The following is a 23,178-nucleotide window of genomic DNA, read 5'->3' as shown; positions in this document are numbered from 1 at the left end:
GAGGAGACCTACTCAATGGTCAAATTCTCCTATTCAGGATTATCTTGCAGATCGAGAACAACCCGGGAATCCCGATCCGTATTGTAAACAGCCACTTCAAACTCCATTTCCCTATCCTCTTCCATCCCCACCTCCTTCACCAAGCATGAAGAGCTTACAGCAGGGACTGAACAGGATGTTCTCAGCTGATGTTTCCCCGCTTCTCCTGCCCATTTGACATGGTCCTGGATAAGTGGGAATACAGTTTGGGAAGAACAAACTCACTGCCAAAAATTCCAGATGTTTATTGTTGACTCCGTTGCCTTCCCTGTCTGTTTGCTCAAATTGAATTCCACTACGTGCAATCTTAACATCTGCTCAGTTGAGAGTTAACTTCAAGCGCCCCATCCTCTGCACGACCAAACCTCTTGATCTCAGCCTCTGCAATATTCACTGCCTGTGTCGCAAATTTCATTTCAAACCATTGTCACCTCTGAATTCAGCCTCTGAGCTTCATCCTCCACATCTCGCAGAGCTCCTCTGCCATTATCCTCCCCTATATCAAGTGCCACTTACCTATCACTTCCTTCCTCTTGACCAACACGAAGTCCCTCTCTCTCCAAAATTCCTCCATTGTCTTGTTTTACATTTCCTATGCAACCGTGTCCAGTTTTACATTCCCCGTGCACCCTCTAATCGGCGATCATCCCCATCCAATATTTCATCTTAGATAGTAGACCCTTGGTCCGATTCCTTTGAACCAACCCCACCCTTCCCCCCGCCCTTTCCTTCCTCTCGCCAAGACCTTGAGACCTTTGAAAGTCTGGTCATTGCTCATTTCTCAGATCTATCTCCGCACTCAAAAGCCAAGGTTTTGAATGCTCCAATACCTGGTACTTTCCTACTGCGGGACTGGGCTCGAAGTTAAAAGGTGCTTTACAAATGCAGCTTGTTATTGTTTCATTGCTTTGCAACCCATTTTCATAATTAAACATTTCCACTTCTGTGGAACCCTAACCCTAAATGTTGGGTGGTCATTGCCATGTAACAGAGCGAGCGTTCGGAGTAAGGAGCTGCCAAAATCAGTTGGATAGACATGGTTTGGCTAAGATAGTTTCCACTTTGAAGGGCATTTACCTCCGTCAGCACTGTGGACACAAGGTGGGTGTGGTAGGGCAGGGGTGGGGGGCGGGGGGGGGTGGGGGGCGCATTGAATAAGTGGCCCAGCAAGGTTGGCTTTCCCAGGCACAGTGGCGGGGTGAGCTGGGGGAGCCGGGTGAGAAAGTGAAGTCGCCCACCTGGCTAATTGGGCATGTTGACATCATCAGGGAGGTCGTCAAGAGCACACCTTTGAATCCGGCAACAATCCTGAAGACTTGTTCTCCAGAACTTGCCGTGCCGCTAGCCAAGCTCTTCCAGTACAGCTACGTAACTGACATCTACCCAGCAATGTGAAAAATTGCTCAGATATGTCCTGTACACAAGAAACAGGATAAATCCAACCTCAATCCAACACCATCAGTCTACTCTTGATCATCAGTAAGGTGATGGAAGGGGTCATCGACAGCGCTATCAAACGTGGCATTATTCAGCAATAAGATGCTCAGTTTGGATTCTGCCAGGGTCACTCAGCTCCTGACCTCATTACAGCCTTGATTTAAACAAGAACAAAATAGCTGAATGGCAGAGGTGAGGTGAGGGTGATTGCCCTTGACATCAAGGCAGTATTTGACCGAGTGTGGCATCAAGGAGCCCTAGCAAAACTGGAGTCAATGGGAATCAGAGGGGAACATTCTGCTTGTTGGAGTCATACCTGGCAAAACGGAAGATGGTTGTGGTGCTTGGAGGTCAATCATCTCAGCTCCGGGATATCACTGCAGGAGTTCCACAGGGTAGTCTCCTAGGCCCGACCATCTTCAGCTGCTTCATCAATGACCTTCTTTCCATCATAAGGTCAGAAGTGGAAATATCCATAGATGACTGAACAATGTTTAGCACCAGTATCCTCAGAAACTGAAGCAGTCCACGTCTAAATGCAGCAAGACCTGGAAAATATCCAGGCTTGGGCTGACAAGTGACAAGTAACATTCATGCCATACAAGTGCCAGGCAATGACCATCTCCAACAAGAGAAGATCTAATCTTTGTCCCTTGACATTTAATGGCGTTGCCATCACAGAATCCCCCATTATCAACATCCTGGGGATTACCATTAACCAGAAATGAAACTGGACTAAACATATAAATACTTTGGCTACCAGAGCAGGTCAAAGGCTAGGAATCCTGCGGCGAGTAACTCATCTCCTGACTCCCCAAAGCCAGTCCACCATCTATGAGCCATAAGTCAGGAATGTCATGGAATACTCTCCACTTGCCTGGATGAGTGTAGCTCCAGCAAGACTCAAGAAGCTCAACACCATCCAGGAAAAAGCAGCCCACTTGATTTCTACCCAATCCCTCCACCACCGATGCACAGTGGCAGCAGTGTGTACCATCTACAAGATGCACTGCAGGAATTCACCAAGGTTCCTTAGACAGCACTTTCCAAGCCCACAACCACTACCATCTAGAAGGACAAGAGCAGTAGATACCAGGGAACACCACCACCTGGAGGCTCCTCTCCAAGTCATTCACCATTCTGACTTAGAAATATATCGGCGTTCCTTCACTGTCATTGGGTTAAAATCCTGGAACTCCCTCCCTAACAGCACTGTGGATGTACCTACACCCCAGGGACTGCAATGGATGCAGCGCACCACCACCTCCAAAGAGCAATTCGGAATGAGCAATAAATGCTGGCCTAGCCAGCGATGCCCACTACCCGTCAAAAATTAATTTGAAATATTTCCCGATATTTTCACTGGAGCAGGAAGCTGTTTGGATTTCTCCGATACACTGACCAACTCCAGCCAGGCTGGAAGGAGGGCGGCAGCGCTGAAAGTGTTATTTGATGGAAAAAGTGTGCAAGATTGGACAGAATGAAAACTACCGAGCAGCAATCAATTGTTAATAACCAACAGTGCCCTGCTCTAACTCTTCATTTGCCCCGGCTACTGAGAGGATGAAGAATACCTCCTTTCCTTTAAGACCATTGCACAGACAGCAATGGCTGCCATTTCAGACCAGAACGTAGCCAAGTTCCGACCAATGCCCATTGCCTCAACCTGTTCCAATCCAGCGGCACAGCCGTCTTCAGGATCACTAAGATCCCAATCCTGTGAAAATCCCATTTCCCAGCAGACTGGAACAAGAGAGGAGAATGCGAGCCGGGATTGGTCTTGCCTGAAACTGGAAAGTCAGACTCCACGGGCAGAATTTTCCGGCCACGCTCACCCCAAGATTGGAAAATCCCACCCGAGGTCAACGGACCTTTGCATGGTCTGCGTCCCAGCCACTATGATTCCCGTGGCGGGTGGGACACGAAGGTTCCATCCCATGAGTTGTGCGTTTTATACTATCGCCATGAAATTCTGCACTAATTGCTTGCGATTGACTTTTTAACCAAGGCCTTCACAGGAAAAGAGCAGCTATTATTCCCCCGTGGCTCCACCACCCCATGCTTTTTGTTAATTTTCCCCAAATCAATTTTCAACAGGAGCAACACTCAGAACATTGGCACTTTCTCCTGCTAATGAACTGTTGTTAATGCATGCCCACGAAGGGGAAAATATGGCCTTGGTATTTCAGAAGAAATGTTAAGCTCAATTCATGCAATGTCTGCAATCAGTCTAATTTATGGTGCACTACTAAATCGAAAATCTTTCACCAGCTTGCTATTTAATAAACATATCTTTGCCTGCATTTGACTCTGTGTTTGTACCAGCGCCTTTAGTTACTTGTATTTAATGCTTACTGAATAACCACACAATTATTTATAATGATGTGGGAGAGATACTCAGTCGAATCCCGAGGACAGTGGCATCTGAAACGTCCTGCTTCTCAGGTTGCAACTTACAACCCGCAAAATATTGACTGAAGTTATTTAGCCACATCTTTAAAACTGGCTCTCCGAAGAGGAAAGTTCAAAGTAAAACGTATTGCAAAAAGGTTAAGGTCATGGCAAGGGTCAATAGGAAAATCCAAGGGTTTATGTAAATTTGACCAGGATGCAAAGTATTAGGCACTTTGCTTAACTGCCCTGTGGTCCATATTACATCATGTGTTTTTCACAGCTTCTCATCAGCTGTTTACATCTCAAACTGAACTTATAGGAGGCATCAGCAAAGAACTAATGATTCATATTTTGATCCAAAAGTCAGACTTCAACATGATAAATCGATCTAGACTTGCAACTCGACATGGGTTATTTGCGCTATTCTCTCACACCCATAAAACCAACTGATGTTTATGGAAAATTGTTTGTGTCGTTGTTCCATTTTGCATGACATTCATCTCAGGATTGTCGCTTGCAATAAAGAGGGAGCGTGCGCAGCATTGTTGGGCACCGGGACATTCCTATCCTTCTTTTCTAATCAAACACCACTCTTTTCCATGGCAGTAGAATCTCGGGACTTACCAGCTCCACGGAACCATAGTGTTTCCTGCTGAACTCCCCACGCCGACAGCCCAGGTCTTCGGAGGCAGAGCTGGAAGAGAAATGCTTCATTAGTGAACATATCCAACGCCATCCAGGCCACTCACATGAAATAGATCATTGCCTTGCGATATGGCTCAACCAGTTCACTCATGGGATGGCTTCCAAAGCACCAGCAATGTTTCCTTTCCCCTGCAAGCAGCGTCGGTTGCTGCCCAGTAGAGCATTATTAAACCCCTGAAAAAGGAAGGATCTGGAATGCGTGAGACTTTAGATGAAAACCAGTGATTCAATTAAATATTATGTCATTAATCGATCGATAAACATTTCAAGGATGCTGCTCAGTGGTAATTACATTTGAGAATCTTATCTGGAAAACTGGGAGTCGCAGTAAGGCCTGGTTTGATTGATGGGTATGTAACCTATCTTATCCAATTTGTTTTTGCCCTATTATGCTTTAATTAGCTTCTAGAAAGGAGATTCCGTTCAGCTTCTTGAAGGTTCTGAAAAGAACAGACAATCGTGGTCCATTACCCTATGTTCCAGCAGGCAGCTTGTCCAATGTGAATGGATAAGAGGATAAGTCAGAGAGTTTGAAATGATTGAATACCTGCAAATCAACAGCCTCCGTCGCCCTCCCCTCCAATTTTAAACAAGTATTTCCAACAGGAGAATAAAATTATTCATTTTCCCTCCTTTTATATTGTTGCATTTAAAAGTCTCCATTTGATTGTATCCAGAATAACTGTCACTTTAAGTGTCCCTCTGAGCGTGACACCACTTCATTTGGAGTGGGGAGTTGCTGATTAAGACACATTGGGCAACTGGACAGACACAATGAGTCAGGCAGCCCACATTCCACCCCCTCCCCCTCTCCACACAGGCACATTAAGAGTGGTCAACTTAGCAATAGCCATGTCAATAAACCTGAATGTGTTCAGCAGAAGCAGCCTCCCAAGTGTTTGCAATTACGGTCGCCTGCAAGACTCGAGGTGAGTTGTCAAGGTTAATGACATCTGCACGGTGACAGCAGGTAAACAGAAAGGACTTTGTGCAAAGATATTCTTTTTTTTCTTGGCTTAGATGTGAAATCAGAACATCAACACTCTTGCGTTTCTTTGTTATTGTTGAGATTCATTACAGTGCAAGGCTGTTGTAAATTCACGCCCGGTTTAATACAAAACCTGGTTATGTCAGCAGGTCTTTTTAGCTCTGGGGGAGGTAGGTGGTACCTTTCGATGCCTGCCGAGGAATAATCCTCTTCTACTGCATTCATAAAACCTTCTGTGGTTGTTGGAATAATGCCCTTTCCTGCGGGATGCTCTGATATGATCAGTGGTTGACTGAGAGAGGAATCAACGCAGAAATGTTTGTTTGTTCTACCATTGTCTTGGCAGAGAGCTATGGAAGAAAATAAATTGCTTCCAACTACGTAAGCAAGGGCAATGATATGAAAAGAGAGTGTGTAGCTTTCAGCATTTGGAGGTGGGTAGTGACTGAATAACTGTTCCTAGCCCACTTGTCTGAGCAGAATCCCTACAGTACAGAAGGAGGCCATTCGGCCTATTGAGCCTGCACCAATAACAATCCTACCCAGGCCCTATCCCCACATATTTACCCTGCTAATCCCCCGACATTATGGGACAATTTATCATGTCCAACCAACCTAACCCGCACATCTTTGGACTGTGGGAGGAAACCGGAGCACCCGGAGGAAACCCACGCAGACATAGGGTGAAAGTGCAGACTCTACACTGACAGTCACCCGAAGCTGGAATTGAACCTGGGTCCCTGGCGCTGTGAGGCAGCAGTGTTAACCACTGTGTCACATTTCTAATTAAGTAAACATAAGGCATTTGAGAAGAGTTGGAATAACACTTTTTAATCTTGCAATTACATTTGAACTACATTCAAAGTGGCGTCAGTTTCACGTCCTTAACACATTTAGGATATAAATAAAGCTATCAAATAGACTTGTTTTTATCTCCTGTGTTCTGTCCCTGCCTCTCCTCTCCTGATTTCATCTTGTTCAGTAGGTTCCAAGTAGTGCTCCATTTCACTAGGAGGGAGCCAGAGTCAAAGCTGACCACCTCTTTAGCAAACAACCACACACACACACACCTCCAACAAGTACCAGTGCATGGATTTCCAGCAGGGGTCACTAACTGGGAATCAGGAGGAGGAATGCTGGCCTTGGCCAGTTATCTCCCATATCTAACCCACAGAGAGAAAGATATAACAGCTCTCCCCACCGCCCCCAGGAAAGAAACTAGCAGGCATCAACCCCGAGAATCCCTTCTGACCTGTACAACTCAATTGCATCTGTCTGTAATTTCGCTGCGAGCCGGCGGGGGAGCGCGGGGGGAAACATATTTTGGAAGATTGTGCAGCTCTGTATCATATCACTTTTTTAAAAATTACACAAAGACCAGTTCAAATAGATTCCATCAATAGTATTGTCTTAAGCAACAACTTCTGTGTGCATTGCACATTAACCAGCCCTGCAAGTGGAAATATTTAAATGACCAGCAATGGCTAAATCCTTTCTCAAGTAATATTTCAGTCATCCCTCAGCGCTGCTATACAACATAAGGTTGTTACAACTGCATGTGTAAAGAAATATTTCACAGAGGCAGTCTAACCATCAAATGGATCCAATGCATTCAAAAGATAGGGATATTTAATAAAGGGATTTGTAATATAAATCCTTATAGAACACTTCTGGGGGGAGGGGGATCCTTTAGTGTAACCATGTTAGATTTCACAAGCCACTTTTTAAACAAGTAAATGAAGTGCAATTAGGCGGTACAAAGGCATAATGTTGAATAATAGCTCTCCTGAACCTACTTACTAATTATTATTATGGATTGTTAAGGAAAATTACAGGTGTTCGGGGTGACATGAAACGTTACCAAGGAATGCTTGAACTGAACAATGCGGAACGAAAGTTATATTTGTACAATGACAGGGGGGGGGGGGGCATAACCTCAAAACAGCCCAACTGTTTTGTCCTTGGTGCTGACGGCAGAGTGGACATCATCCAAAAAAAGCAATATGTTTTAATTTACCACCTCACGGAAGTTAGTTCATTCTTGTGTTGTAGCAACATGCAACGTTCAGATATACAACGCCCACTTCGTGTTGTGGGCCAGCCTTTTTTTTAATAATAAAACACCTGTCAGCTATCTGACAACACTTGGCTGTTGAAAGCCTGCAATAAAAATGTATTTCTCTCCTCCCCTGTATTTGGGGGGGGGGGGGGGGGGGGGGGGGGAAGAAAAGTTGGAAGGAATGATGGAAAAGTGGCAGGATTTTTCCCCCCCTCTTCAGTGCAGAGAGAGAGAGAGAGATGGTATTTTTCTCTGCCCCCTGTATCAATAATAAAGTAGCAGTCAGTATGTGTTACAGTACCTGCAGAGGACTGTCTCGGCACATCGGGGAACATTCGGCAAACCTTATTCAACATGTTAAAGGCGTTGAAGTGGCGAGGCGCCGTCTTAAATTCTCAAAGCAAGCAGAATGGAAACACACACATTAAAAATAATATTGAAATCTGTATTACCGTTGTGTGAAATTCAGCAGCTTAGTGGAAGATGTATCCGCAATGCTCATATCCATGCATGCGCCTCTCGACCAACACAACCACAATTCTAGTCAATGGAACTGGACATTTCGTCTGCAGCAAATCTCTAATGGAGAGAATGTAACTTCACGTTCAATTCTGCAGCCTGAATTTTTTTAAAAAGACACAATCTCCCACAGCGGCTGTTGGAAGTGTGTGTTTTCCGGCAGTAGCAATGAAATGCCCACACACACACACACACACCACAAAAAAAATGCAACATTAAAAAAAGAGAGGCGACGCATTAGCAAACGTGAGCCACCCCCCCCCCCCCCCCCCAAGTCCAAATAATAGCAGGGTAATGAGAGCTGACAAAACGTGGCTCACATCTTAAATAGTGAATGTGGACTCTTCAGCACTTCATTCTCCACACATCACAGAGGCACAGTACACACCCCTTGGCAAGTGGCGAAGCTCTAAGCCCTCCCCCCACTCTGCCTTCAGACTGCAGCCCCAAGCACCTCCCTCTGTAGTCTGTGTCCTCTCTGCCCTGCCCTGGGAACCACAGGCAGACTCAGGCTGGGGGGAACTACAACTACCCGGCGGCCCAGCGCACCCACCCCCCCCCCCCCCCCCCCCACCCACCAGCCTCGGCTGATTGGTGGATACCCCCACTGTATCATTTCACTGGTTACATTCTGACTGGCAGCTGTTAGAAATGTACCTGTCAGCCAGGATGCCGCAAAAACACTCCAGGCTTAAGCTATGTTTCAGTGAACACAACCAGCAAATATCAACCATGTTGCTCTAACGCTGTAACTCCCTGACTGAGCTTCCACACAGCGCAATCCAATTCATATCCTGTTCAACTGTCCAGAAATGTTTGGGTGAATCAGAATACTGCATTAGATATTCGCCAAACTGGTCTGCAAGCTGGATGTTGTATTGCAGCCCACCTTACAGGGGAACCATCAAGAGACTTATGGAATACCTACAGTGCAGAAGGAGGCCATTCAGCCCATCTGCACTGATTCTCCAACAGGGCATCTCACCCAGGCCCTATCCCCGTAACCCCATGCATTTAGCCCCGCTAATCCCCCCCCCCCTCCCCCCAACCCTACACATCTTGGGACAGTAAGGATGGGATTTTCCGGCCACGCTCACCTCAAGACCGGAAAATCCCACCCGGGCTCAACAGACCTTTGTATGGTCCTGTCCTGCCTGTTACAATTCCTGTGGTGAGAGAGATGGGAAAATTCCACTCCAAGGGGCAATTTATCATGCCAATCCACCTAATCTGCACATCTATGGACTGTGGAGGTAACCGGAGGAAATCCATGCAGACACAGGGAGAGTGCGCAACTTCCGCACAGACAGGCACCCCATGCTGGAATCAAACCTGGGTCCCTGGTGCTGTGAGGCAGCAGTGCTAACCACTGTGCTGCCCTTTGGTAAGGGGGGCAGCTCAGCCACATCTTCCAACCCTGGGTTTTTAGATCCATTACGTATAAAATCCTAGGCAGATTGGCAAACTATTCAAATCAGGATGTAAAGTTATATTTATACAAATCTACCATGGCTTTGGGCTGCTGAGCTGCAGAATAAGGTGACGTATCCAATAGTAAGTGAAAAAAGATACACAGCAGCGTGTAGGGCAACACGGTGGCTCAGTGGTTAGCACTGCTGCCGCACAGCACCAGGGACCCAGGTTCAATTCCCGGCTTGGGTCACTGTTTGTGTGGAGTTTGCACGTTCTCTGCGTGGGTTTCCTCCGGGTGCTCTGGCTTCCTCCCACAGTTCAAAGATGTGCAGGTTAGGCTGATTGGCCGAGCTAAATTGACCCTAGTGTCAGGGGGATTAGCAGGATAAATATGTGAGATTACAGGACTAAGTCCTGGGTGGGATTGTGGTCAGTGCAGACTCAATGGGCCAAATGGCCTCCTTCTGCAGTGTAGGGATTCTATGTATTTTATCTTCAATATTCACAAAAGAGTACATAAATCTGAGCAATGATGCTTTGAGTATCACAGCTATTATATACGAAGGCATCACTGTATTGTGAAGGGTGTCTTCCGTCCAAAGATACATTCAAGAAAGAATGTCTGCCTCTGTGGGTTGACACAATTAGCCTGTAACACCTTGAAGTAGAGGGAGGTTCTCATCATATCCTTGCCAATATTCATCTCTCAACAAACACCACCAAGCAAATAATTTCACTGCCATTTTTGAAGTTTGACTGTGTGCAAATTGGGTGCCATGCCTTTACTTCAAAAGTAATTAGTAGTATCCGAAGTCACGAAAGCCGAAGTCACAAAGCTGTTAGCCAGCTATCTAGTGGCAAAGCCCCAGGGGCAGATGCCATACCCGCAGAGATCTACAAAGCTGCTGGTCCTGTACTTATCGAGAAGCTCACCGAGTTGTTCCAGTCCTTTTGGAAGCAAGGATCCATTCCTCAGGAACTTAAAGATGCTTGCATCGTACACCTCTACAAGAGGAAGGGCAATCGGCAAGTATGCAACAACCATCGAGGAATCTCGCTGCTCTCCATTGCAGGAAAAACCCTCGCAAGAGTCCTGCTAAATCGCCTGGTCACTCATCTGGAGCTGGGCCTGCTTCCAGAGTCACAGTGTGGCTTCCGCAAAGGTCACGGGATGATTGACATGATTTTTGCCACGTGCCAACTTCAGGAGAAGTGTCAGGAGCAGAATCGCGAGCTCTACACAATCTTTGTTGACCTCGTGAAAGCCTTCGACACTGTCAGCCGACAAGGCCTGTGGAGGATCATGTCAAAGTTCAGCCGCTCCCCCAAATTCATTCAGATGGTACGCCAGTTCCATGATGGCATGATGGCCAGAGTACTGGACGGCGGAGAATTCTCTGAGGCATTCCCAGTCACCAAAGGTGTCAAACAGGGCTGTGTGCTCGCACCCACACTGTTCAGCATGATGTTTACTGCCATGCTGAATGATGCCTTCCAGGACAGTGTTGCTGGAATCAGCCTTAAGTGCAGAGTGTAAGGGAAGCTCTTCAAGCTGAGGAGACTTCAAGCTATTACCAAAGTGAAGGAGACTGTTCTGAGAGACTTCCTCTTTGCCGATGACTGCGCCCTGTATACTGGCTCAGAAAGAAGTCTCACAACACCAGGTTAAAGTCCAACAGGTTTATTACCAAATAAACCTGTTGGACTTTAACCTGGTATTGTGAGACTTCTTACTGTGTTCACCCCAGTCCAACGCCGGCATCTCCACATCATACTGGCTCAGAGCCAGAGATGCAAGTCAGTATGGACAAATTTTCCACGGTTTGTGACAACTTTGGACTCACCATCAACAAGACCGAAGTCATGCACCAGCCTGCTCCTCATGCACCGTACACAGAACCCATAATTACAATCAAAGGGCAGAAACTACAGGCAGTGGACCCGTTCACTTATCTTGGCAGCACCCTCTCCCGAGCAGTGACTATTGATACAGAAGTTAACTGCAGAATAGCAAAGGCAAGTTCTGCTTTCGGTAGACTGCGTTCCACTGTATGGGGACGCCGAGGAATCAGCCCAGCAACAAAACTGAAGGTCTACAGCGCCGTGGTACTCACTACCCTCCTGTATGCCTGTAAAACGTGGATTGTGTATCGAAGGCATGCAAGACAGCTCAATCATTTCCACATGACTTGTCTTTGCAGAATATTACGCATCAGATGGCAAGACAAAGTACCAGACACTGAAGTTCTCTCTAGAGCAAGTCTACCATCAGTCCACACACTGCTGATGAGAGCACAGACCCGGTGGGCAGGTCATGTCATCGGTATGCCGGACGAGCACATACCCAAGCAGCTCCTTTTTGGGGAACTCTCTGCTGGAAGACACCCGCATGGAGGGCAGAAGAAACGTTACAAAGACACACTCAAGGCCTCCCTGAAGTCGCTTGACATAGACACGACCACCTGGGAAACGCTGGCCTAAAACCATCCTACCTGGCGCTGCCTCATCCACAAGGGCTGTCAAGCTTACGAAGCAAGGTGCAATGCTGAAGCACAACTTAAGCGCGAGCTGCGCAAGTCCAGAGCCACCAGCGCAACAACTACAGCGCCTACACAAGTTTGCCCAATATGTGCCAGGACATTCCGTGCCCGAATTGGCCTGATCAGTCATCTTCAGACACACCGCATCCAGCCTCATAACGACTAATGGTGTCGAGGTCCTCATCGATGACGGTGGATGAACAACATCAGTTGACAAGCTATGGAGTGCGTTGAAATGTGCTGAAGGGAAGACAGGTGCTATATAAATTGTTAAGAACCCAGCTGGTGTTAAATGCTTAGGAATTCCAAATACCTGAAGGGAAACTTGAAATGCCGGTTTCTAATTATATGTTTCTTGGCAATTTGGTATAATGTGAGGAAAGATGTGAAAATCAGTGAGGAATGTTCCAGTCTTGCTTTAATAATTAAGCAAAATAAATGATTATTGAATAGTAAAACACATTACAAGAAAGGTAACTAAAAATATACTTAATTACAATAATGGCTATCTTAGAATCCCTACAGCACAAAAAGAGGCCATTCGGCCCATTGAGTCTGCACCGACCACAATCCCACCCAGGCCCTACCCCCATATCCCTACATATTTACCCACTAATCCCTCTAACCTACGCATCCCAGTTCACTAGGGGCAATTTTAGCTTGGCCAATCAACCTAACCCGCACATCTTTGGACTGTGGGAGGAAACCGGAGCACCCAGAGGAAACCCATGCAGACACGAGGAGAATGTGCAAACTCCTCACAGACAGTGACCCAAGCTGGGAATCGAACCCAGGTCCCTGGAGCTGTGAAGCAACAGTGCTAACCACTGTGCTACCGTGCCGCTATACACAATATCCTTAAGTTGACCCACTTGAACATCCCTCTATTTTCCTAAACACGGAGCTAAACCTCCCCTAACAACACCCTATAGGTTTCAACACAATAATCAATATCCAGCAATAGTTACCACACTAGGCACCTCCATCTCTTTCGGGAATTGCCTCTGGTTTAGATTAGCAACAACTGGCAGTTCAAACAGGATTTCCCAGGCAATGGCTTATTTGGAATGAATCCAGCTTGCTGCCATCTGTGGCTGTGAACTTGAACCAGATTTGTTTAGATCACCTCAGCTTATAGGATGTACCCTGCCACAAATATGCTGCTTTTTATTTTGACCTTTTCTTATCTGAACTACTTGTCTTAGAGATCCCTCTTAATGACCTTTCTTACATGAGCTCACCCTTTTAGAAAGTAAGTGTGAAATTCACCCGCGTCTTCTCTTTTGAACTTTTACCATCGATGCTTTAATTCCTGAAATTCTATGCCCGATTGTCATCCATTTTCCTCAGGTAAATATCGGTTTACAGTGTGGTTAGGCTAATCCGCATATCAAAAACCTCATCCAATCTGTCTCCAATTCCATGTATTAGATGCAGAAGGAAGCCATTCTGCCCATTGGCCAGTTCTTTGATGGAGCTTATTCAATTAATCCCACTCCCCTGTTTTTCCACATAGAACTGTATTTTTTTTTTGCTTCCAAGTATTTATTTCTAGTTCTCTACTGAATCTTATTACTGAATCTACTTGCATCACCATTCCAGATCACGACAACGTGCTGTGTAAAACAACAGTTTTAATATCAGCTCTGGCTCACCGCCGACATGTTACCCCATATCTCCTCTGGTAACCAACTCTTAAACCACTCTCCCACATTTATTCATAGAATCTCTACAGTGCAGAAGGAGGCCATACAGCCCCTTGAGTCTTCACCGACCGCAATCCCACCCAGGTTCTATCCCCGTAACCCCACATATTTACCCTGCCAATCCCCCTGACACTAAGGGTCAATTTAGCATGGCCAATCCACCTAATCCGCACATCTTTGGATATCAAAACCAGTCATAATTGTGGATATCTCTGTCAAGTCTCCTCTTAATCTTCTCTGTTCTAAGGAGTCAACCCCAATTTCTCTAATCTCTCAATTTAACTGACCTCTGCCATCCCTGGTGCTATTCTAGTGAATCTCATCTGCACCTTTCCAAGACCCTGACATCCTTTCTAAAGTGTGGTGCCCAGAATTGAACACGAAATTCCAGCCGTGGTCTAAGCGGCATTTTATAAAGGTTCAAAGCAATTTCCTTTGATTTGTACTCTTATTCTACTAAAGCCACAGACCCCACTTGCATCATTTAACAGCCTCCACCACTTGCCCCTGCCACCTTCAAACGTTTGTGTACATAACAGCACAGGTATCCATGTTCGGCCATCCACTTTAGATGGTCAGAAGCTTTTTCCCAGGGTGGAAGAGTCAATTACTAGGGGGCACAGGTTTAAGGTGTGAGGGGCAAGGTTTAAAGGAGATGTACGAGACATGTTTTTTTTACACAGAGGGTGGTGGGTGCCTGGAACTCGCTGCCGGGGGAGGTAGTGGAAGCAGATACAATAGTGACTTTTAAGGGGCGTCTTGACGAATACATGAATAGGATGGAATTGGAGGGATATGGTCCCCAGAAGGGTAGGGGGATTTAGTTCAATCGGGCAGCATGGTCGGTGCAGGCTTGGAAGGCCAGAGGGCCTGTTCCTGTGCTGTAATTTTCTTTGTTCTTTATTGCATCATCTAGTTCATATTGCCTCTTCTCATTCTTCTTAACAAAATGTATAATTTCACACTTCTCAGTATTAAATTTCATCTAATTGGCCAGTTCTTTGATGGAGCTATTTAATTAATCCCACTCCCCTGTTCTTTCCACATAGAACTGTATTTTTTTTTACTTTCAAGTATTTATTATCCAATTCTCTACTGAATCTTATTACTGAATCTACTTACATCACCATCCCAGATCACAACAAAGTGCTGTGTAAAACATTTCTAATTATTTACTGCATTTCTGAATTCCATATCATTGGTAAACTTTCAAACGATGCCTTGTATGGCCAATCCCAGCTCATTAACGTGCATGAAGAACGATGGTCCCAATACGAAGCCCCGGAGGACACCAGTGTCTCATCCCCTCCAGTCTAAAAATCAACCATCGCCACCACTGCTTTCTGTCCCTTGGCCAATTTTTATGACCACGCTCTCCACAGCCCCTTAAATCCCAAGTGCTTTCATTTTGCTAACATGCCTATTATGTGGTGCTTTGTCAAATGCTTTTTAAAAATTGTGTATTAAAAAAATCAAACACACTATCCTCATCAACCCACTACATTACTTCATCAAAGAGCTCAAACAAATTAATCAAACATGATTTACCTTTAACAAATCCGTACTGACTTTCACTTATGAATCCGCACTTTTCCAAACGCCACTTAATTTTCTCCTGGGTCACTGTCTCCACTCCTACAGTGCAGAAGGAGGCCATTCGACCCATCCAATCGACTCTCTGAGAGACCATCTCACCCAGGCCTGCTCCCTTGCCCTATCCCTGTAACTGCATACATTTACCATGGCTAATCCACCTAATCTGCACATTTTTGGACTACCGACATTAGGCTGACTAGCCCATAGTTGTCAGGTTTATCTTAGCAGTATTAAATTAGGTACAATTGCCCTGATTTTATCCATTTATCCAAGTGGTCTTAAAGGGACAGAATGTGGTTAAAGACAGTTGCGTCTTTGCAGTAAATATGATAACCAGACCCAAGCATGTTTGGGAGCATTGACATAGGATATCCATGAATATAGTTGAAATACTCTGTGAATATTGTTCTGCTGCTAAGCAGAAAAAAAGGTCAACTGACATAAAGCATTGATTATGGTGGCATTTATGTCTGACCCTCAATATATTTCTAATTTGGTATTTTAGTCTAAAGTTCATAAGTATTTACTATTCTGCTAAAGCCATGTTGGATAACACATTCAAATTATCAAAACAAGCTTTAATACCAAGAGTGCCAGGCAGTGGACATTTCCAATGAGAGCAAATCTAACCATCATCGCTCCTTGACATTCAAAGGCATTACCTTCGCTGAATCCCCCACTATCAACATCTTGGCAGTCACCACTGACCAGAAAATGAACTGGGCCAGCAATATAAATACTGTGGCTACAAGAACAGGTCAGAGGCTGGGAATTCTGCAGTGAGCAACTTCCCAAAGCCTGTCCACCACCTACAAAGTACAAGTCAAGTGTGTGATGAAATACTCTCCAGCTGCCTGGATGAGTGCAGCTCCAACACTCAAGGAGCTCGACACCATCCAAGATAAATCGGCCCATTTGATTGGCACACCATCCACAACCTTCAACACTCACTCCCTCCATCACTGATGCACAGTGGCAGCAGGGTGCACCATATATAACCTGTGCTGCAGCAACTCACTAAGGCTCCACACACCAATCTCTACCACCCAGAAAGACAACGGTGCCAGATGCATGATAACACCACCAGCTGCAAGTTCCCCTGCAAGACGCACACCATCCTGACTTGGAACGATATCACTGTTCCTTTACTGTCACTAGATCAAAATGCTGGAACTCCCTCCCTTCCAGCACAGTGTGTATCACATGGAGTGCAGCGATTCAAGAAGGCAGCTCACCACCACCTTCTCAAGAGCAATTAGGGATGGGCAACAAATACTGGCCGAGCCAGCAAAGTCCACATCCTGTGAAATAATATTTTATAAGTATTATTTTCTGCTTGGCAAAAGCTGATGAAAATTGGAGAATAGGAACCAAAATCGCAATGACAAGGATTGCAACGGCTTTTTGAGAAGTTGAGCTTTATTGAATGGGGATTGAAGAACAAGAATAAAGAAGTCTTGCTGCAATTGCCTAAGGTTTTAATGAGATCGTTCCTGGAATATTATGCGCAGTTTTGGTCTCCGTTTTGAAGGAGGACACATTGGATTGGATCTGGAACAGCTAAGGTTCGTTAGGTTGTTCCTGGGATGAAAAGCTTGTCTATGATGAGAGGCTGAGTAAATTGGGTATATATATATATATATTCTCTGGCATTTAGAAGAATGAGATATGGGGCGGGATCTCGTACCCACTCTTGCCGTCTGTGGCAATGGCGGAGGGGTGGCAAGATCTGGTGAAACCCAGAAATTGTGAATCTTGCCAGCGTGATTGCGACTTCCGATTTTCGCTGCCACCTCGCTGGCGACATAATCAGGTTCGATAATGGATTTCAATACATTTTAATTTATTTCCATATAATTAAGCACCCTCCCCCCACCCCACCCTCCCCGCCCCCCGCCATACATTGGTCCCTCACCGTATTTTCGTACCTCACTGATGTTACGGTAACAAGGTTTACAACAGGTTCACCCAGGCGTGAACCTGTCGTGCCCCTCCCCCCCCTCCCCCTCCCAGGGCGTAAAGGTGAGTATAGGCCCCGGGGGAAGAGGGACACGGTCAGGCAATGACCTGGCAATGTTCCCTGGCACAGGTTGGCATTGTGTCCATGCCAATCTGGCAGTACCAACCTGTTGTGGAGATGCCGGCGTTGGACTGGGGTAAACACAGTAAGAAGTCTAACAACACCAGGTTAAAGTCCAACAGGTTTATTTGGTAGCAAAAGCTATCAAATAAACCTGTTGGACTTTAACCTGGTGTTGTTAGACTTCTTACTGTGTGTACCAACCTGTGCCAGGGGGTACCACCTGGGGCAGGCTGTAGTGGGAGCCTCATGGGGGAGGGGGAATTCATTTATTTGCGAAGCGTGGGGAGTGAATGTGGGAACTCTGGATGCCAGTGATGGTTGATTGGGGGGCTGGGCAGTTCTGATCGCGGGTGGGGCGGTGGGGGGGGGGGGGGGGGGGGGGGGGGGGAGGGGGGGGGGGTTGGTTGGGGGACTGATAGGGGAGCCCTTAAGACCTCTCTGGTGAGGTTGGGAAGTTATTTTTTCCTCTGATCAGGGTATCTTGATGCAGCCAGGCTTTGCTGAGGCGTTTAGGCCCCGCGCCTCAGCATGATGGCGTGAAACGCACACACGGCTGTTTATTTTTGACAGAGTGGCAGAAGATCGGGAGAGAACACTTGCTTCTCTGGAAAGAAGCACATTGGTTTGCAGTCAGATCCTGACACTTTGCCAAATTCTGGTAAGATTGCCCTCATGATCTCAATGAAATATTCAAGATCCGGGATAAGGTACCAAAGATTTTAGTCTGATTTGGGAAATAAATTCTTCTCTCCAAGGTTTGCAAATCTTTGGATTTCTCTACATCAGTGGGTGGTGGATGTTCCATCATTCAGTATATTCATTGCTGAGATAGGAACCTTTGAAGTCTGTCTGAGAATCAAGGGATATAGAGAGTAGGAGGGAAGATGGAGTTAAAGATTAGCCATAACTGTTTGGATGGTGGAGCAGGTTCATTGGGTGGTACAATGTACTCCTACTCCAATTCCCTATGCTCATTATGTTTTCCACAGCAGAATGGATCGATGCATTGGTCCAAACTTTGCTGCAGCAGGGCAGTATCTGAAATTTACTGGGCTTGATCACACTTAGGCTTCAAAAGATTTGTGTGACAAGCTATTGAAAGTGCGAGTTGATAACATTGCCCAAGGGACATAGGAGCATAGGAATTAGGAGCAGAAGTAGGCAAATTCAGCCCTTTGAACCTGTTCCACCATTCATTCAGATCATGGCTGATCTCTCCCTGGTCCACCTCCCCACCTGTTCCCCACATCCCCTTATCCCTTTTTTTATTAGAAATATATCTATATCCTTCTTGAAACTATTTAATGATTCAGACTCCCCCGCGCTATGGGGCAGCGAGTTCCACAAATTCACCACCGTCTGTGAGAAGTAGTTCCTCCTCATCTCAGTGTTAAATCTATAGCCTATACCAAGCAACAATGTGTCACCTCAGCCACTTATACTGAAGGATTGAGAACAAACAAGGGTGAATTAAATGTCAAATCAGGTGCAGAATGAGAAATAAAGAGAGGGAAATAATTCTTGGATTAAGAGAAAGATAGGAAAACCAAAAACATTTTTTTTTAAATTTTACATGTTTTCAAATCTCAGACAATGATTAATACATGAAGGAATGATAGTTCACACTTTCAATTGTTTACTTTCTGGACCAGAATGGTTACAGTTATATTAGATTATTAAAGGTTAAACAGGTCAAAAGTGGTGCTTACGCTTGTAGTTATTAGCCCTGAGTTTCTGTGGTAGGTGGAGTGCATGTCCACCATGTAAATGCTGCATCTACACATCACTTAATGGATTTCAGTGGTGAGGCAATGAGTAAGATGCCACTTTTGGAAAGTTAACAGCGGACTGAGACAACCCAGACAGCCAGGTTGGATATTGACAGTTAATCCTGTATTTTCCCCACGCCTGTAATTGCTGTATCATTTGTGCTTAAATAACAGCAAGCTTCATTAGCTCCACTGTTACACTGACAGAAAATTCTATCCCAATATACATCTTCTAATTGCTCAAAGCATAATGCTAACAAATGGACTCTTGTTCCTGACACTGGTGAATCCTACTTCAATCCATTCAAATCAAGCAGCTTGTTCTGGACGGGCAACAGAGTTGATCAAGCCATGTGTACACTTCCAGAAGGTTCTCACACCAGACCCAACCCAATAGCTTATTAGTGTTCTTCATTTGTCACCAATGACCGGATCTATCTTTTGTCCTATTTACCAGCACGCTGAATGAGTGTTCCCGCATGTTCGATGGTCCGGCAAGTCAGAAGTTCATTAAAATAAATGAGCACAGCAGAACATTTTAATCAGCTCTCTGCTGTCTGTTCTACTTTGGAAGATGTCTGAACATTGATGATAGCCTTTGTTGCAGTTTCGGCTCTCAGATAAGAGTCATGCAGCTCATTACAACACTTCCTACATGACGACAGTGATTGCACTTCTGAAGTCATTTAATTGGCTGTCGAGTGCTTTAAGAGGTCAAGAAGTCTACCTTCTCTTCTTTGGCTCACTCCCATAAACTGTCTGAGCTTCGCACATTCACAAGTGTAGTCCACACACAAATTCTACAATAGCCTAACAGAGGTGTGCAGCAATAGGATCTACCTTATGGTCTAAAATGGATAATCTTGTCTTTTGCCTTAGGGCGTGATTCGCCATTATTCCTAAAGGTGAGCTGAGATTCATTTAGAAGTCTCACAACACCAGGTTGCACGGTGGCACAATGGTTAGCACTGCTGCCTCACAGCGCCAGGGACCTGGGTTCGATTCCTGGCTTGGATCGCTATCTGTGTGGAATCTGCACGTTCTCCCTGTGTCTACGTGGGTTTTCTCCAGGTGCTCCGGTTTCCTCCCACAGTCCAAAGACGTGCTGGTTAGATACATTGGCCATGCTAAATTCTCCCTCAGTCTACCCGAACAGGCACTGGAGTGTGGCGACTAGGGGAATTTTACAGTAACCTCATTGCAGTGTTAATGTACGTCTACTTGTGACTAATAAATAAACTTTAGAGTCCAACAGGTTTATTTGGAATCATGAGCTCGTGATTCCAAATAAACCTGTTGGACTTTAACCTGGCGTTGTGAGACTTCTTACTGTGCCCACCCCAGTCCAACGCCGGCATCTCCACATCAGAGATTCATTTAATCAGATGAGTCATGAGTCTGCTTAAGGGAACGGAGTAACACTTCATCATCAAACCTTGTTCACCTCAGCCAACTTCTCTCCTCCTGTGTCCTATCCCTTTTGGCTGCCGACTTACCTCCTTACACAGGTAAAGAATCACTTTTCCTTCAAGACAGTTCCCAGCAACAGAAGCCCAATCCCCAGTAACTTGGACTCCAATTCTGGCCCTGGCAATCCATATTTCGGCTAGTCCGAACGTAGCTTTTGATCCCACCGGTTTTCTAACCCCTGACCAGCGAGGCAGTGGGTGACTCCAGTACTGTCCCTATGCAGCGATACGGTTGGGTGATATGGATTAGGCTGGGTGACTCATTTTGTGGCCAACACCGACACGATGGACCGAGTGGTCACTTTCTGTGCTGCAAACGATCCATTAATCTGTTCCAAGGCAGCAGTCAAACTGGTTACTCTGTCTCCTAGGGATTTTGACACTGCCCAACTGACAGAAACTAGACAGCAAGGCAGTTTAAATTACACATGAGACTCTACATCAGTCCTACATCCTGCAGTTACACCTGCTCAGACCAGGCGAGATGTGTCATCATCTTTAATCAGCAGAGACTTTCTTTAAATATGCAGACAAGTCTCCACTAACGTCAATGGGGAGCGACTGTTGTTTCAACCATGGGCCGGGGTGAAACACAACAATGAAACAGCTTGGAACATTTCTCCATGTTAAAGGTGCTTTATAAATGGAGGTTGTTGTTGCTTTCTCTCAGGCCAATCTCTCTCCTAGAATCATAGAGTCCCTACAGTACAGAAGGAGGCCATTCAGCCCATCAAGCCCACACCGACAACAATCCCACCCAGGCCCTATTCCCCTAACCTTATGTATTTTACCCCATTTATCCCCCTGATACTGAGGGGCAATTTAGCATGGCCAATCAATCTAATCTGCACATCTTTGGAGTGTGGGAGGAAATCAGAGCACCCGGAGGAAACCCACGCAGACACGGGGAGAACGTGCAAATTCCACCCAGTGACCCGAGGCCAGAATCGAACCCAGGTCCCTGGCACTGTGAGGCAGCAATGCTAACCACTGTGCCACCGTGCTGCCCAGTAGAAGGAGTCAGATACAGAAGAGATCCAGAGAGGTAAATCTTTCTACTATTTTGTTACATTCCGACTGAGATCAGGAGGAACAGAAGTGGCCCTTCAAGGATAGTTAAAATCTCCTGTACCTCTGGTTGCCCTTCCCAAGACTTACATAACTGAGTGAGAGGGAACATTCTCTCCAATCCTCAGCAGTGACCTCCTGCTCCCCAATATTGCACTGCCACCCCCTGGCCACTGCTGCCTTTGGACACAATACCTAACAACAGGGGGAGGGGGGAGATCTGCAGACAGGGCCCCAGCGTTAAAACCTCCCAGGCCTCATGCTGCTGAGGTCAAGGAAGGATTGGCACCCACCTACACTGTCCCGCCCACCTGATGGTTGTCCTGAGTGGAAATCAGGGGTGGGATTCTCCGGCCATTCTCACCCCAAGACCAGAAAATCCCACCCGAGGTCAACGGACCATATTGGATAGTACTGCTGCCTCACAGCGCCAGGGTTCGATTCCCAACTTGGATCACTGTCTGTGCAGAGTCTGCACATTCTCCCTGTGCCTGCGTGGGTTTCCTCCGGGTGCTCCGGTTTCCCCCCATAGTCTGAAAGACGTGCGGGTTAGGGTGCATTAGCCATACTAAACTCTCCCTCAGTGTACCCGAACAGGCACTAGAATGTGGCGACTAGGGGATTCACAGTAATTTCATTGCAGTGTTAATGTAAACCTACTTGTGATTAATAAATAAACATTAATGAATAAACCTTAAACTTTAAACCTTTGCATGGTCCTGCCCCGCCCGCTACCATTCCCGTTGTGGACAGGGTGGGAAAATTCTGCCCCAGGTGTCAGCTGTGCCCACATGAATTGAACAGTCCTCAGCACAACATGAATACTTCGTAGCTCTCTAAGACTCGATAAATGAACAGTTTAACATCTATAGTCATTGGTGACCTTCTCAATGCCAAGTTCATCAGCATAGCAAACACCCCTGTGGCTCGCTGCTGAAGGCTCTTACTTTTTATAGTGAGTAAATTCACTTGTAAAAACAAAACACTCAAAATGTAATTCAATCCCAAGTCTTACACTCTAACCTACACATCTTGGGACGCTAAGCGGCTATTTATCACGGCCAATCCACCTAACCCGCACATCTTTGGACTGTGGGAGGAAACCGGAGCACCCGGAGGAAACCCACGCAGACACAGGGAGAACGTGCAAACTCCACACAGACTGTGACCCGAGACCGGAATTGAACCGGGGTCCCTGGCGCTGTGAGGCAGCAGTGTTAACCACTCTGTGCCACCATTCCAAACTCAAAGGCAAGTGTCCAACTCAGGCCAAACCTCTGAAGACCAGGTAACTGTTTAAAGTTTATAGTTTATTTATTAATGTCACAAGTAGGCTTACATTAACACTGCAATGAAGTTACTGTGAAAATCCCCTAGTCACCACACTCTGGCG

At 46.0% G+C, this 23,178-nt stretch overlaps 1 protein-coding gene across 10 annotated transcripts in view; it reads right to left on the bottom strand.

Moving 5' to 3' along the window:
- garnl3 (GTPase activating Rap/RanGAP domain like 3) overlaps positions 1-23,178 on the bottom strand; it is a 443,046-nt gene that overhangs the window by 367,071 nt on the left and 52,797 nt on the right. For 4 of the 10 annotated variants that reach the window (XM_078226417.1, XM_078226422.1, XM_078226420.1 and 1 more), the window contains exons 2-3: positions 8,075-8,201; positions 4,495-4,564 (exon numbers count right to left, since the gene is read on the bottom strand). In XM_078226417.1, coding sequence (XP_078082543.1) covers positions 4,495-4,564; positions 8,075-8,130 — 126 coding nt within the window. In that variant the 5' untranslated portion in view covers positions 8,131-8,201. Of the gene's footprint in view, positions 1-4,494; positions 4,565-8,074; positions 8,214-23,178 lie in introns of those variants that run through there. The other 6 variants (XM_078226419.1, XM_078226423.1, XM_078226421.1 and 3 more) reach the window with 3 other exon arrangements.

The sequence above is a fragment of the Mustelus asterias genome, chromosome 13 (assembly GCF_964213995.1).
Source record: "Mustelus asterias chromosome 13, sMusAst1.hap1.1, whole genome shotgun sequence".
In the NCBI taxonomy this organism is placed as follows: Eukaryota; Metazoa; Chordata; class Chondrichthyes; order Carcharhiniformes; family Triakidae; genus Mustelus; species Mustelus asterias.
The sequence above is the reverse complement of the archived record's forward strand: the minus strand, read 5'-3'. Positions and strand labels throughout refer to the sequence as shown.